Source organism: Sceloporus occidentalis, unplaced genomic scaffold (assembly GCF_023333645.1).
Source record: "Sceloporus occidentalis isolate IW3139 unplaced genomic scaffold, rSceOcc1.0.p SCAF_28, whole genome shotgun sequence".
In the NCBI taxonomy this organism is placed as follows: Eukaryota; Metazoa; Chordata; class Lepidosauria; order Squamata; family Phrynosomatidae; genus Sceloporus; species Sceloporus occidentalis.
In genome coordinates, this window is record NW_028317008.1 from 11,754,922 (window position 1) to 11,770,615 (window position 15,694).

The 15,694-nt window shown below is 37.8% G+C and overlaps 1 protein-coding gene across 1 annotated transcript; it reads right to left on the reverse strand.

Moving 5' to 3' along the window:
- Positions 1–575: 575 nt before the first annotated feature.
- LOC149299822 (histidine ammonia-lyase-like) lies at positions 576–11,593 on the reverse strand. The gene is made up of 20 exons (XM_089486117.1): positions 11,347–11,593; positions 10,029–10,089; positions 9,868–9,895; positions 8,279–8,353; positions 8,124–8,196; positions 7,975–8,041; positions 7,371–7,408; positions 6,733–6,858; positions 5,637–5,776; positions 5,196–5,243; positions 4,326–4,473; positions 4,154–4,249; positions 3,738–3,796; positions 3,391–3,471; positions 2,914–2,979; positions 2,501–2,666; positions 2,281–2,415; positions 1,657–1,765; positions 1,492–1,561; positions 576–722 (listed from the first exon to the last, which is right to left on the reverse strand). The coding sequence occupies exons 1-20, from the start codon at positions 11,591–11,593 to the stop codon at positions 576–578; spliced, it is 1,980 nt and encodes a 659-aa protein (XP_089342243.1).
- Positions 11,594–15,694: the final 4,101 nt, after the last annotated feature.

Sequence of the window (15,694 nt, forward strand, 5' to 3'; positions counted from 1 at the left end):
AGAGACAATGAAGAACAAGATGATGTAGAAGTTGTCTGCAGAGAAGGTAGGGAAACCTTTAGAGAGCACAAGTGAATAGGCCCTTTGTGGGCAGTCTGGCCTTGTTTTTGTGGCTTCATACAAAATGCCAGATTTGGCAGAGTATGTAAAATTTGCAACTCAGGATTTTGATCTTGATGATGCAATTGGGCGCCCCTATTTAATGTTGCAGTTTCTCTTTTGCATTTACAATAACCTGCAATTATAGAAAGAAGGTCATAGTTTAATGAATGAAAGACTGGCTTTATTCATGCTGCTCGATTTGCATGCTTTGAACAGAATACTGGTATACAATAACACAATCACATTACATTACATTTAGATTTCATTTTCAAAAACCCATTTACTATGTTACAAATTTTCCATTGAAGAATTTGTAGTCACACGGGAAACAAATGTTTCTCTTAGAAAGTATTTCACACAAATATTCATACAATTACCTGCAATACAGCAGGTATAAAACTGTCAAAAACCCGGCTTGGTTCAACAGTACATAGCAACTACATTTTCCAAACTAGTTATTAAACATGGCTTTATCATTGAGACTCATTGTGGTCATGCAGTGAGGAATTACTCATGGACAGGCAGGACTCCGCTGAAAAAGCAGTTGGTGAAGCAGGTCTGGATTCAGGAATATGCTCCATTCTATATTTCTCTATATATGGTTCAGCAACACGCCAGATCTAAAAGAATGGATAAGAAAAGCAACAAAATCAGAAAAAAAATTAAATAAAACAGACTGCAAAGACATATAAAAGTAGCACATAGAACTTCATATGGACATGTAATGGTATGAGACCTGGCTGTTACGATAGGAAAAATCTGCTGTTTTTTCCCCCCCATTTGTATTTTTAAAATTAAAAGTGTAAGAGAGAAGAGTTAAAACTACATAGAAAGGAAATAAGATTGGGGTTGCACAGATTAAAAGGGTACTGAGGGTGGAAGTACAAATATGACCATGCAGAAAAAGTGTAGCCTATTAGTAAAGGACATCATGTATGACGGAATAAGAAAAGGTTCCCAAGAAATCACAGAATTGTACGCAAAAGGAATGAAAAGCTCAAAATAAATAAAATCAGCTTGAAATGAAATACCGGTCTCAAGGTACTTTGAAAAAGTGATCGATATGATTATAAATTGTCAGAAGACCAAACACACACGCGCACACACACGCACACACACGTTTCAGTGCACTTGCAGCACCACACTAGATGAGATTCTTTTCATCCAGTTTTCTCTAGAGCAGAGAATTCTACCATTTTCTGGTAAAGCATGTACCTAGCTTCATGGCCACACAGGAAACCACAATGCTCATATTTTGAGAATAAAACATTGGTACATTTTATATTAGTATTACTAAAGAGCATGGTTTTGTCATGCTCTATGTAAATATTATGGCAGGAAACATGCAATAAGCATTTTCAAGTGATTCACAAAACAATCAAAACTTGCCTTTTGGTCAACAATCAACCTGTGAACTGCCTCAATGTCTGGAGCCATAAAGCGATCTTTCAACCAAGGCCTGGAATAAAGCAAGTGGGAACATTTGGTAATCATTAACAAACAAAAAGCAGTCCTCAAAACCCCCCAAACTCCAAGAAAAACATTTGCTTATACCGAACAACAGAGCGCACAAGGTCGTAGACTTTCTCCAATGGAGTTGTGGTTCTGAGGGGGCGTAAAAACTCAATTCCCTGGCAGGCTGCAAGCAGCTCAATGGCTAGCACTAAAACACAGAAAACAACAAGCGGGTAAGTTGTATGATCATCAAAGTGAAGACATGCTTTCCTCCTAAGCATTTCAACTGCACTGATCAGTAGTATTTTGTTGTTTTAATGAACATAACCAATACACAATAAAGTGAAACAAAAATCAGTGGCTGGACTTCAGTTACAATAACATTCTAAAGCAAAGGTATAGATATAGGAACAACTTCAATGACACCACGGCAGATGCATTCTAAGGCTATTTACCCCATATAATGACTACCATGGGGGGGGGGCTAAATCACACTTTATAAGTGTGTAAAAGGCGTACAGAAACAAGAACAAAAGCAAAATTGTAAAACTAGTGTGAACCATTGAAAGTACAATTTTTTTGTATACATAAGTCAGCACACAGTGCTGACGCATAGCCAGAAATCAACAATATTAGGTTAACATAGAAAGTGATGGCAGATAAGAACCATTCGACCCATCTAGTCTGCTCAAACAGGTTCTAGATGTTCTAGACACCTCTTACCATGTTCTACATTTTCAATGACTCTCAGGGCTTTTCTTGCCGCCCATCCACCCATGGACACATGATCCTCTGTAGCAGCACTTGTAGACAACGAGTCAACAGATGAAGGATGACACAAAGCTTTGTTCTCAGAAACTAGGCAGAGACAAAAACGTAATGAGAATACAACTCACCACTTTTTGTGATCTAATAAAAGCAGTAAAAGTACCATAACACTCACCAAGGGCAGCAGCTGTGCAATGAGCGATCATGAAACCCGAATTTAGGCCTCCATCTGTAACTAAAAATGCAGGAAGCTCGCTAAGGGAGGGATTGCAGAGCCTCTCGATTCTCCTTTCACTAATTGACGCTAGTTCATGGACCCCAATGGCAAGATAATCCAAAGCCTGTTCAGGAGACATATGTTTTACTGCAAGACTGCACAGAACACAAACCGTAACAATGAATTTCCAAGCCCATTTCAAAGGGACATTCAGTCCAATGACACAGAAATAGATTTCAAACATTGTTGGAAGCTCTGAAGGGTGGAGAAAGAGGTCAAGAAATGCCATAAAGAAGGAGCAGCACAAGACAAGCTCTAGGCACATGCTGTCCATAGAGGCATAAAGTGTTAAATTATTACTGCAACAATACCTTGGCAGGGTATTCCCCATGAAAGTTTCCACCTGAAATGGTCTCTCCCCTTTCAGCAAAAACCATCTTTGTAGGAATTAAGGTTTCATTTTTTCCAAATTAATATATTATGTCTATTTCACAAACAAATCAAAATAAAGATAAAAAGGGGGAGACAATGGGCATATTATATATAACAATATTTATGATCCATGCAGAGAGTCTATTCCTTGCGTTCCTCTTTCATTACATTGGCAGTGATTTCTAAAGGTGCACTAGAGGTATATGATTGGAGCAAAGAATCCCACAGCAATAAAAATCAAGGTAATCATACCTGGGAACCTTCTGGGTATGGCAGCTAATTGTAGGACCACCACATTTTTACTTGCTACTGCTACTTTGAACCCCACCCCGTACCACCAGGATCATGTCTCCATGTGTTTAAATACACCTCCCAATGCACAGCTCAACCCTTTAAAAGCTGTCATGAAAGGATACAGGATTGTCTGTCGCACTATTAATTTCAGTGAGAATAATGTTTTTCACAAAAGCAATGGTGTCATTTACTATTCCATGTACCTGAATAGATAGATAAGCATAATAAACATTTCTTAGAATCCAATTTATTAATATAGCACTATTATTAACAATAACTTATTTTATATAAAACATCAATTTAGGCTGTTCCAGTCAATGGTGTATGGAAAACCTCAGGTTGTCAGACACAGGCAAGACAGCACACAATTAATGATATTGTACATGCCCGACTATTAAAAATTCAAAGAGTACATTTCTTAGAATATCAATACTTACAATCTGAAACAAAATTTGTTGCAGATATATACCTGAGGGCAGCAACGTAATGTGTACGCATCTTGGACTCTGTCACAAAACCGATGACTTTCTGGAATAAAGGAAATTTAAAAGACAAAAAGGCTTACATTGTTGTTTTAGAGAAAGGCACAAGACTCAGAACCTCATTTAAATTTCAGGAATACAATTTAAACCCATATAGGTTTATTTGGAAAGAGCAATTCTGCGGCAAAGTGACCTTATGATAAAAACCTCTGAAATGCCGATTGTACCATTCTATTGGTTGCTACAGTAGCAAGAATAATACTCTTAAAAACTCATACACTTTCAAAAGATGCTATTGTTGGGCCAACACCTGGAATATTATATTAATCATACAAATGAAAAAACCTACCACAAGTTATATAAACGAAAGATTGATAGAAAATCTAACAAGCATTAAGAATACCTGCAATTTCAGATGGATGGTGATCAGAATCTAGCAGTGATCGGAAACGAAAGGCTACCTCAACTTGTCCTGGGTGAGCCCTCAGCGCATGGATATCTAGAAACCAAGCAATGCACATTAGCTTTTTGTAATGCAGTACAAGATGTGAGAATCATATAGTGTCATTTCTAACCGGTATCAAAGGCTTTAGTGGTGCCCTTGAGAACTTCCAGTGTGAGTGCAGCAATGATATCCGCTTGTTTGGCAATGGCGTTGGCTCTCTCAACACCCTCACATCCCAAGGATGTGATCATCTGCGTCCCATTAATAAGAGCGAGACCCTGCAAGTGAAGTCAACAATCGGACACATGTTGAAAATAAATCACGCAGCCCTTACTAAACATAAACTTTCAGAAAAAGGTAGTAGTAACACAAACAAGTGTAGAGCTCGGAAATAACTTTATACAAGACGGAGTCTAGGATTTAGAAATGCATAAAGCTTAAGTCCTTTCATAAAAAGGGAGTCAAGAGTTAATTTCCTTTAAAAGGATACTTCAATAACATTTGCAAAGATACACATTAAAAAAAAAAAAAAAAAAAAAATCTGAAATGCAGTGTTCTCTACAGAGTTACTTGTTCTGAACTCGTAAGGACCTCTGTACAGCCAACATGAAATATATTTCCTCTACAATGCATCACAAATACATTAAAAAATGCATTCAAATGAATGTCCCCACTTAAGATATTTAAGACTCAAGTCCTTAACATGGGTATTTTGTTAGATATCATTGGTACACACACACACACACAATCCATTTTGGATCCCTTTGATGTCTAGAGAACCCAAACATTTTATACTTCATAGGTTTGCCCACTGGCGATCAAAATAGATCTTGTAAAAACCCACATACAATCTTGAGGAACGTCTAGATTTATGTATGCCGAGTTTGGAATATTGGTCATAAATGTAGTATTTGGGAGATGCTGCATTGTTTTATCAATAACACATGCGAAAGGAAGAGCTTGGGAAAAATTATCTACCCAAAGAAATGTTGGACATTACCTCTTTTGGCTTCAGTAAAACTGGTCTCAGTCCATGAGCTTCCAAGACCTACATAAAGACATTTTACTCTGCGGTAAAGCAAATACCACTAGAAAAGCATTTTTATTTTCCATCCTCAAGACTTTAGGATTTTCTACTTGTGTAACACCTTGAACTTCATCTGTAGCACTACATTTGTGTAGGACTTGCACATGGCCAGCTCAGCCTTTTGCTGCAGAAACTTGCCTGATTTGGCACTTTCTAACACATAGTAAATGAGGGAGCTAAAACCACAACTCTGCCTTGAATAAACCCCAAGGGCTTTGCAATGTATGACAAGAGTTGGTTGTATTTGAAATATTCAGCTGTGTCTTTAATTCTCCATGAAGCAGGAAAAAACAGATAATGTAAGTGTGCAGGAAGAGAATCAGAAATGTAAAAGATTTAGGACAGCAAGCTTACATATTTGGCATCAGCCCAACCACTCTTGGGTGACCACATCTTTCCTTCTCCTATAAGTCCCAATGCAAGGTGTGAGAGAGGTGCAAGGTCTCCACTAGCACCAACAGTCCCCTTTTCTGGGATGTAAGGCAAGCAGCATGCTGATGGAAAGAAAAACAGGCTCTTAATTAACACTAAACTCTTCTTGGAAGGGTCTATACTCTAGTTAAATACATGCTATAATTATTGTAAATATAAATAAAAATGAAAATATATTTAAATCAAAACTATTTTCTTGGGGGGGGATGCAAGAAAAAGGTAGAATGTCTTTAAGCATCAGTTAGAGGCATCGTGTTTTCCTTTAACAATAGTGGGAGAGATTAGGTTGAGGTTGTAATGATTTCCCAGCATGTACAGCGTTACCTGGAATAGCATCTGAACCTTGTATGCACCGTAACAGACATACAGATTTCAGTAGACATGACCTATTACTCTTTTTATAACATGTAGTGAATGAATAGCACAGATTTCAAGCATAAGTTAAACATTATAGTCCATGTTTGGCATGTTATGGATCACGTTTTTCATGAGGACATACCCTTTCACACAGTTTTTCAAACAATTAGTCCTGTTAGCAATGCATCATCAAGGTCCTTCGTATAACAAGGTATACTCACCTTTTTTAACATAGGGATATTCCTTGTTTCAACAAGGCAGATTTATATGAAACAGTCTTCAGAACCACTTGCCACCGCTTAGATTGATGGCATGCCAGAACACCATTGGCACACAATTTTTTGGGCACCAAGTGCAGTGCTATGTTCACCACGATCAAATGGTTGTAGTTACAAGTCGTGATCTAGGCCAGTTTAAACAGATACTTCTACACCTCCACCATTAGTGACTTCTAACTAGGATTCTTGTATCCATGTCAGCAAATATAAATATATTATATGCCATTAAAGAAGGGATATGTTTAGACTGGGAATAGCTGAGATTTGGGGTTCTGCTTAGTTGTATCAGTGCCCAAGTTAATTCTTGCCAATTCATACAACTGTATGCCACATTTACCATTGATTTTCTTAATTTTCACATTAACCCCCTTTTATTGACTTACCGTTAAAAGCTTCAATCGCTTGGCGTAGAGTTTCTAAAGAAATACCACTGTACCCTTTCGCTAAGACGTTAATTCTCAAAGCCAAAAGCATGCGGGTACGATCCGGGCTGAGAGGCTTTCCAACACCTGTAAAGAAATGGAGCTCATAATTTGAAGATTGAAGAACCAGCAACAAATTAACCCTGGGGCTATGCCAGTCCAATAATCAAACTGTATCATGAATAGGATATGAACCCATCAATACATACATATGTATACTAGATGGTTCTGTGGTCTCTTATAAAATGTTTTTCTTTGAGCTACCAGTGCCAGTCAGTATGTGCTATTGTTGAGCCACTGGTGGCAAGATCCCTATGTTCCAGTGTAAGGGAGAGAAGAGGACTTTAGAGCGGAGACCAAAGCCAATTGAAGCACATTCTAGCTAGGCCAAGTATCCATTTATGTCAGCAGATCCTGCCCACCCCATAACAAAGAGGTTATCTTAAGACCATTGGCTATATCCTTAAAGATTCAAGGGGGTATAATGAACAACAAACAGAGGTTTACAGAAACGGTTTTGTTATATTTATCATATTAGAATTCATATTTGTGTAGATTTCCTTATTATTACCAAGAGATAAAAATAAAAAAAGCATTACCTGCTGAATGGGATCGGACAAGATTTACTTGAAGTTCCCTAAGCAGGGGGGAAAAAAAACAAAACCAAAGGGTATTTACAAGCGTAGCAACGAATGAATGGGGCGTCGAAAAAAAAACGGTTCCTCAAATGAAAGCATCACTACTATTTTTAATAAGAGATATATGCTACATTGCTAGGTGGAGCAATTAAGTCAATTCAAATCAAGCATATGCCTTTAATATATCAGCACTGTCTTTTCAATACGAGTTGAAACTAGTCAAAAATAATATATTCTTACAGCAACCCTCAACAACATCTCACTTTGAGCTTTGCAGGGTCTGGCATAAATGGCTAAATCTAGGAGAGTAACAGATCTCTTTACCCAATACGAGATTAAATCAAACATACATTACATAAACACACACCCTATATCATACGTCTAGTAGTATCTTATTACATGTAAAGAAACCTTCAATTCAGTATTTCTGTGAAAAATATCTCCCATAAAGAAACCCAGGGTTAAAACAACAGCTGTTAAACCAGATCAGACACTGTGATAACATTTCCTATCCTTGTGTATTTATTAACTTTTGTGTCAAAGACAATATTAGTCATTAACTTACTTGAGTTGGCTCACTGGAATAACTGTTCGGGCAAATTTCCCAAATCCTGTTGTAATACCGTATACCACTGGAATTAAACATAAATAGGTCAAACCACACACCCCTTAAAAACATACATTGACCGGGTCAAATGGGTACCAGCGCCATACCTTTATGCTCCTTAACAATGTTTTCGATAAGGAGTCTGGACTGGCTTACTTTATGTTCAGCTTCTGGACTTAACTGGCAAACAAAAATAAGTAAGGTTATAAAAACATGGATTGAAGAAACTTCACACACATAAGACTGTATAATAATAGTGTACCTTTATTTTATAGAGGCCTTTCCCTAAATTGAGCAAATCTTCTGTTGTCAAGCTTTTGCCATCTAGCGTTATATACTATAGAAAAGGGAAAAAAATATATATTACACATACATATATGTATACTCATTCACTCCTATACAGACATTGTAACAATTAAAAGCAGAACTATGAAAAGGACAATTACAGGTATATATACTAATATATTAATATTACTAAATTATCTTATATCATGTCATTGAACACTTAATAGATATCAAGATGCATGCTGACACAGCTGCTGTGATATCATCAATATTGTATAGAAAAGAAAGGTGTGATGAGAATCTGAGCACGGTTGGGTACCCAGTAAGGGGGAACAGCTTCAGAATACAATAAGCAAATCCAATAGAATAACACAGAGTAGGTAGGCATTTTACATTGGTCATTATTCCTCATAACACAACAGAGAGGGTATGCGCCACACATTAGTCATCTGCCCCAGAGAGCGGCAGCAGTCCTCTCTTCATACCGTCCCAGTAGTCCACTTCTTCTGACTGGTGACCTTGTATAAATCCCTCTATTCATTAGTTTATATGTTGGATTAGATCTGATGTTTCAAATGCTCTCCAAAACTCTAGACCACGTCAAAATCAGTGTTTTTTTCCTAATCAAATTGTACTTTTTGTTATGCTCCATACGGGTGGTTATAGAATTTATTGGGTGGGTAAAGTCCAGATGTGCTTCATTTTAACCCCACGAGTACATTTCCTCTGCGGACATGAGATGCTAGAAACCGGATATCATGCTGTGATGATGTACTGACCCAGCACTGACCATTTGTGATTCTGGCACACAGCATGCACTGAGAACAGAACAGGAATACGGGTCGACTAAATTGGGACTACCTTTGTATATGAAAAGTGGCTAAAGCAGATCAAATGTGCTGCCCACTGGGAGACCCAAGTCCTTCAGTCAGCACTACACCAAACAAATGAAGGCAGTTAGCAGCTATTGATGTAGAGCTTTTTAAATTAACTGTTGCTTTGCTGGTGGGACCAGGACAGAAAGCATGTCCTTTTTTTCTGATTCAACCTGTTGTCCTGCAGGGCAATAAACGTGGCAGCCTGTGTTAACATTGGACCTAGGAGGACATAAGACCATAAGCTACGTGGGTAGTCCAGGTACTTGATGGCCTAGAGAGGATACAGATACCCAAGGAGTCTGGCTCTGAGAATTGTGCCGGAGTATAAAGTCTACATGTGTTTTATTTTATTTTTATATCAGATAGACAAAGCAAGATTTCCAGAGCAGGATGTATTCGACATAGCAAGGCTGGTTAGGCAGAGATACATCAAGTCGCGTGACAAGAAAAGTTAACAATCGCAAGACAAGTATGGAAAAGGTGCACAGCTCACACCATGACCACCGTGGAGAAAGTCTACATGTGTTTTAAATAATTTCTGGATATGGCGATTGTTCAAAAGAGCGATGCTTAACATTTCTTCAAGAGTAAATTCCAAGCAGTCACACGTATTCCTTGAGAATTTGAACCATGCATTTAAAAATCATACTGTATAAAAATGGTAATTTCTTAAAATATCTCAACATACCTCATCTGGCTCTTTATACTTGCTATATCTGTGTATTGGTTAAAGATGCAAAACCTACAATCAACGCATACACGCCAATATTGGTTTGACCTGAAAAACCACAAATATTAAGAATAGGGGGGGGGGGGGAAGAAAAAAAAAAAAAAAAAAAAAAAGGATACAAATGAACACCCTCCGGCTGGGATGGTATGAAATCAGGGGACATCACATCTCCTTCTAAAACTAAAGGGTAAAAGAAAGACATTTATCAGCTTTAATGTGCTTCAGAAAAAAGGTACTAGAGCAGCTACCATGGATCACGGTGAATGAAACAGTCGTTAGTTGCCACATTCTATTGGCAAGATGCCCAATTGCACTTCTACCATTTTAGAATATAAGGGTAACACAACCTATAGAATTTTGCACCAATCTTCATGGTCATGTGGATGACCTACCTTTAGTCCACAATAGTCTCAAGTGTTAAAGATCATGTAACTGTACTTTTAACAGGTTGGTAAAATTAAAGCCAAATAATAATACCAGCAATACAGAGAATATCGTTATGAGTGTTCACCGTAAGCGATGATGCAAACAAATTTCACGCAAAATATGACAGTATAAAATAAAAAAATTACTTTCCACAGTAATGGGATTTCCTGGAGAGAGCCCTTTTCAAGCATTGGTTATGAATAAGCATGGATACTTGACAGCTAGGAAGGAAGTTTGGTACCGTTACCAGCTATGCAGTCTGAGTACAGAGCGCTCAATCAAAGTGACAGACATTGATTAAATCAATTCGATTTAAGAAAAGATATACAGAAAAGAAAAGATGGCCCCCACCATAAATTTGACCTGGAAACCATAGGTGCATAGTCACAGGGTGGGTCAACATGGAGCAGGGAAGATTAGGAGGTTCTAAGATCTTTCCTTCTACTAGTTTTTAAAATAAAAAAAGCCCTGTGTTGGACTTGGTGCAAACAGTCAAGCGCGGATCCCTTGCACAATGCGCTGCAGGTGATGCTGACCATCAAGCCGTGACATGACCCAGCGCTCATTATCATCAGTCTGCACACTGCGCAGCTCCTTCGTAATTTCAGCTCATTTCATTTTAATGCCAGTTAGCAGAAACATCTTAGATCTGGCAGGGCACTAGGGTGACTACATGAGCCATTTTTGTCCAGGGCCCATATAGATTAGACAGGTTACTCACCAGCACTTGCAAAGTGCTGCCTTCTGTACAGATTCGGGTATACATTCCACATGTTACAGGGCAGCACTTGTTACATCAAAACCAATAGTATTTGATACAACATAAACTGAATTTGAAGGCCCTCTGCATTTTCCAATGAAATTCTGCATCTATTCTAAAACACAATTAAACAAAAAACCTGAATTGTAAAGGATGTAACATATGTTCACAGGAACAAATGACAAAGCCGTCCTAAAATAAAGGTTTAAATCAATAAAAACCTTGCTGTTTGGTGGTTTAGATTTACTTACCCACTTCAACAAACTCATTGTCATCTACAGCATCTTCCAATGGATCGTCCAAATCCAATAAACCCAAACCCTTGCATCTTCGGAGATAGAACTTCACATCTTCTACAGAATCAAATCCTCCGTTATCTGGCTTATTTTTTATGTACCGCCTGAGTGCTTCCTTGCCCAGCCATCTTACTGTTTGAGAACTGTGTTTGCAAGGCACAGCCAGCCATTCCCCCCGAACATGCACTGTGTATCTTGGCATATTATTGTTTGAAGGTGTATTTCTGCCTCCTGTCCCCAATGATAAGATGCTTTATATATTGGTCTGTAGAGTCTGAGAGAGGTTCTTTGGGTCCTTCACAGTGACCAATCAAGCTTTTTTTTTTTTCTTCAAACTATAAGACCCGCCCTTAAAAGGTTAATAATTGAGGAAAGAAGACCAATTACAATTAACCCTTTGGCTCACACCCACTTTCAAAACAAGGTTCAAATATGATGTTGCTACAGCGAGTGATTTGGAGAAGAGTTTGGATTAGAATTTAAAGACTTACCGTAATAAAAAAAAATATTGGAAATTAATCATATCCCTCTTTATAATGTACAAAAAAAACCTTAGCTAATGCTTAGTTATTTTTTTCTCTAGACAGCGATAAAATATCCTGTAGCAATTCTAATTGGGCTTGGGAGGGAGGTGTAACATTGTTATGTATAAAAATACAATCACTTAATTGCTTGCCGTACTAAAGCAACATACTAACCAAATTTATTAAGACTCCAACATACAGGAAATCACGAGCGTGTCGTCTCCAAATACACAAACTGCCCACCTTTCACATGAACAGTGTATGACTAAAGGGACACTCCAGCCATCTTATTCACTTTAATGCATATGATAGCTGCATGGTCCTTTTAAATGTTCATGTAGTCAATTTTTCAAAGCATGGGGAAATTCTGCAGAATCCCCCAAATACATTGGCCCCTTTTCCCCACCTCCTAGATAAATGCCCTGCAGGCAATGCATTCAGATTCACTTCCCCCCTGCACGTGATACACACACCCCCAGCCAGGCTCTGCTGAACGCCGCAGTGCACCTGCGTAAAGTCTTCCCATTGACTTCAATGCAGAATTTTCCTACCACCATTGGCTGCTTAAGCTGTCAATCAGTGACAGAACATACTCCCATTGATTTTATTGGCAGTACTTACAGCCACTGATTGACAGCTTAAGCAGCCAACCAGTGGCAAGAAATATTGGATCATGGAGAAACATGGAAGATTTTGGAGCGCTGCTATAATTTCTGTGGGCATATATCTACCAGGGGAAGTGAAATTTTATCACACGCTGGTGCTGGCCAGCGGTAATAGAATTGAGCCCCTAAATCAGCTCATGTTTCTGTTTAGGAATATAGAAGCAGAAGCTTCCATTTTAAATACACAAATGCATAGCTCCTAAAAATGTATTTTATAAACCCGATAAAACTATTTGAGAATTTCTTTCTACCCCAGCAGTAGTGTTACCTACTGTTTTTTTTCTGTGGTTGTGATACTGTTACTTTGCACTTTGTGATTAACTTGCTGTTTCTTGTGTGCTTTTCTATTCACGTATTTTTGTTGTCACATTCGGTTACAAAATCATTTATAATTTTATTTGTAATTTGGATTTTTTTCCCCTGTGACATCTTCATAAATCACCCCTTTGAATCCTCCAACATCAAACGATGGTACATGATCCACTTTAATCATTGAGAAACAGACATTTAACCTACTGTATAGGCCTGAAAAATGTTTTAGACCACAGTGGGCAAACCTGTCTTGTAAGAACACTTTTAGATCTACTACAGGGTGCCAAATATAAATCATTTTTGGGTAGCCAAGGATCATTGATGCATGTGGAGGGCGAAGGCTGGCCCATCTGGTCAAATTGCTGAAAACCTTAATGCTGGTCCTGATAGAAAGGTGTCAGAACACACAGTGCATCTCAGTTTGTGTATGGGGCTGCATAGCCGCAGACCAGTTAGAGTGCCCAAGCTGGGCCATGTCCACTGCAAAAAGTGCCTATAATGGGCACGTGAATGGGCACGTGAACTGGACCACAGAGCAATGGAAGAATGTGTCCTGGTTTGATTAATCACATTTTCTTTTACATCACGTGGATGGCCGGATGCATATGTGTCGCTTACCTGGAGGACACATGGCACCAGAATTGATCCATGGAGGCCCCACCTCGCAGCTTACAGGACTTAAAGGATCGCCTGCTAATGTCTTGGTGCCATATACCACAGCACACCTTCAGAGGTCTGGTGGAGTTGATGCCATGACCAGTCAGGGCTGTTTTGGGGCAAAAGGGGAACCTACACAATACTGGGCAGGTGGCCATAATGTTATGGCTGATTTTTTTGGTACCAAAGCGTATAGATCATAACATACCTCAAATCATTTTATGTTATACATAAGTTATTTTAGCATTAGTTGGTGAAGAATGAATAGGGGCAAGGCATCAAGGGTCTCCATACTTTCTATTGTTTACACTAAATTTTCAGCATCAGGGTCACAGTAAATATGCTTCATTCTTTAATGTTTTAATTAATTTATAGATTTTAACATTTTGGAAATTACTCGATAGCACTATATAAATAATTTTAGCTTGTGTGTCTTGACCAAACAAAAGTTATTTATTGAACATTACATTTAATAGACAATTTTGTGATAACGACTATTTTATTCCACAATATAGTCAGTGGTGCTGTGTCTCTATATATTATGATTGGCTCATTACCTCCTGGCCTACTGAGAATTTACTGTGTCCCACAGCTGCTGCGAAATGTGTGTTGTTTTCATGATTTCTTATCAAGCTTTGCGTATGGATTTAAGCATTTTGAATGTCCTTCTGGGAAACAAGTTAAAGTATGCTTTAATCAGCAAGATAATAGGTAACCAGAAGCTTATGCATTAAAACTCAATGCTTATCTCTGTTTCCCAAGGTACCTAAATCTGCTAAAATTCAAACTACCACTTGTGCTAACACTAGGTAATAAACATCTGGTGTAATCCAGTGTCTAAGTATTGAACACAAAGTGATGGCTTTACCTTTACCTTTGAAACCACCAGTAAAGGAAAAGATGATACTATCTGCATATTACATTTGCCATAAAAAAGGAGTATTTATATGCATTCTCATCTTATGTTACAATTTTGTAAATGCCCTGGCTCCATTTTGCATTACAAATGACAACTCCTGGCAATTTTCTCCATGTAGAAGGGGCTTAGCTTGTAGAAAAGTACAGGCCAGTCACTGAAAAGACTCTCAAAATCTAACCGATTTAACTATATATTATATTTTTATTAAAAACATTGTGCCTATACTGCTGTCTCAGGATATCTTGCTTGCTGTTTCTTTACTCCATTGGCTTTTGCTGAATGCACCGTTTACTATTCCTTAAGGGCATCACTACTCTTGGGAGCAGATCTATAAATCACAGATCAGGTTTGGCTCTGGTAAAAGTGAGTGGGACCAGTTTACTTATCACATTAATCCGCCCTATCACAGAGTTATACAATACATTGATTTTTATGTTTTTATCTTACAGGTTATTTGCTGAAGCATGTTTACTGAAGATCAACAAGGATAATCATTAAGTATTCTTCTATGTATTTACTCTCACGTGTGATATCACATTCTTTAGTTCTTGGGAATTTAAGGACACGGTGTACTTATCTGTTCTTTTTTGTTTGCTTTTTTTTCATTTTCAGTAATAACTTTTTTTTCTTGTCTAAGATTTGTGGGTTGTTTTGCCTTTATTTTAGACAGTATGACTGATATTCTACTTTTTATATCTTTTATTAGTTAAATAGTGGTCACAAGGTCTTTACCCAACTAACCATATATTGGGGTCCCTTCCATTATAGAGATAAATCTATTGCATGTAAATTAATATCAATTCTCCCATCGATTGCAACAGAATGTGGGATAAAAAAAACCCACAGATATATTGGGCCAAATGCATTGGTTTAAGATAAAATGTGTCACTATTCACTTTTTTCCATTATCGTGATTTATCTGCAGCCATAAAATCCAGCTCATTAACTTTATATGCTGGTCACTCCTATGCTTTGCTTTTTCATATACACTAAATGAGGCTCTTGTGTATTTTTTTTTCTTACTTAGGAAGTCTTATTGATCCAAAACCCAAAATATCTGCTTTTTGCCAATCATTTATACTTGTTGATGCTTTATACTGTATAAACTGATAAATAAAAGAATACATACTTACGATACATTTATGGTCTTTTTAATCTTGACCATGTTTTCTTTTACTCCTGTTGGTTCTCTCTTTGTACTGTATGCCTAAAATGAACTAAAAAAC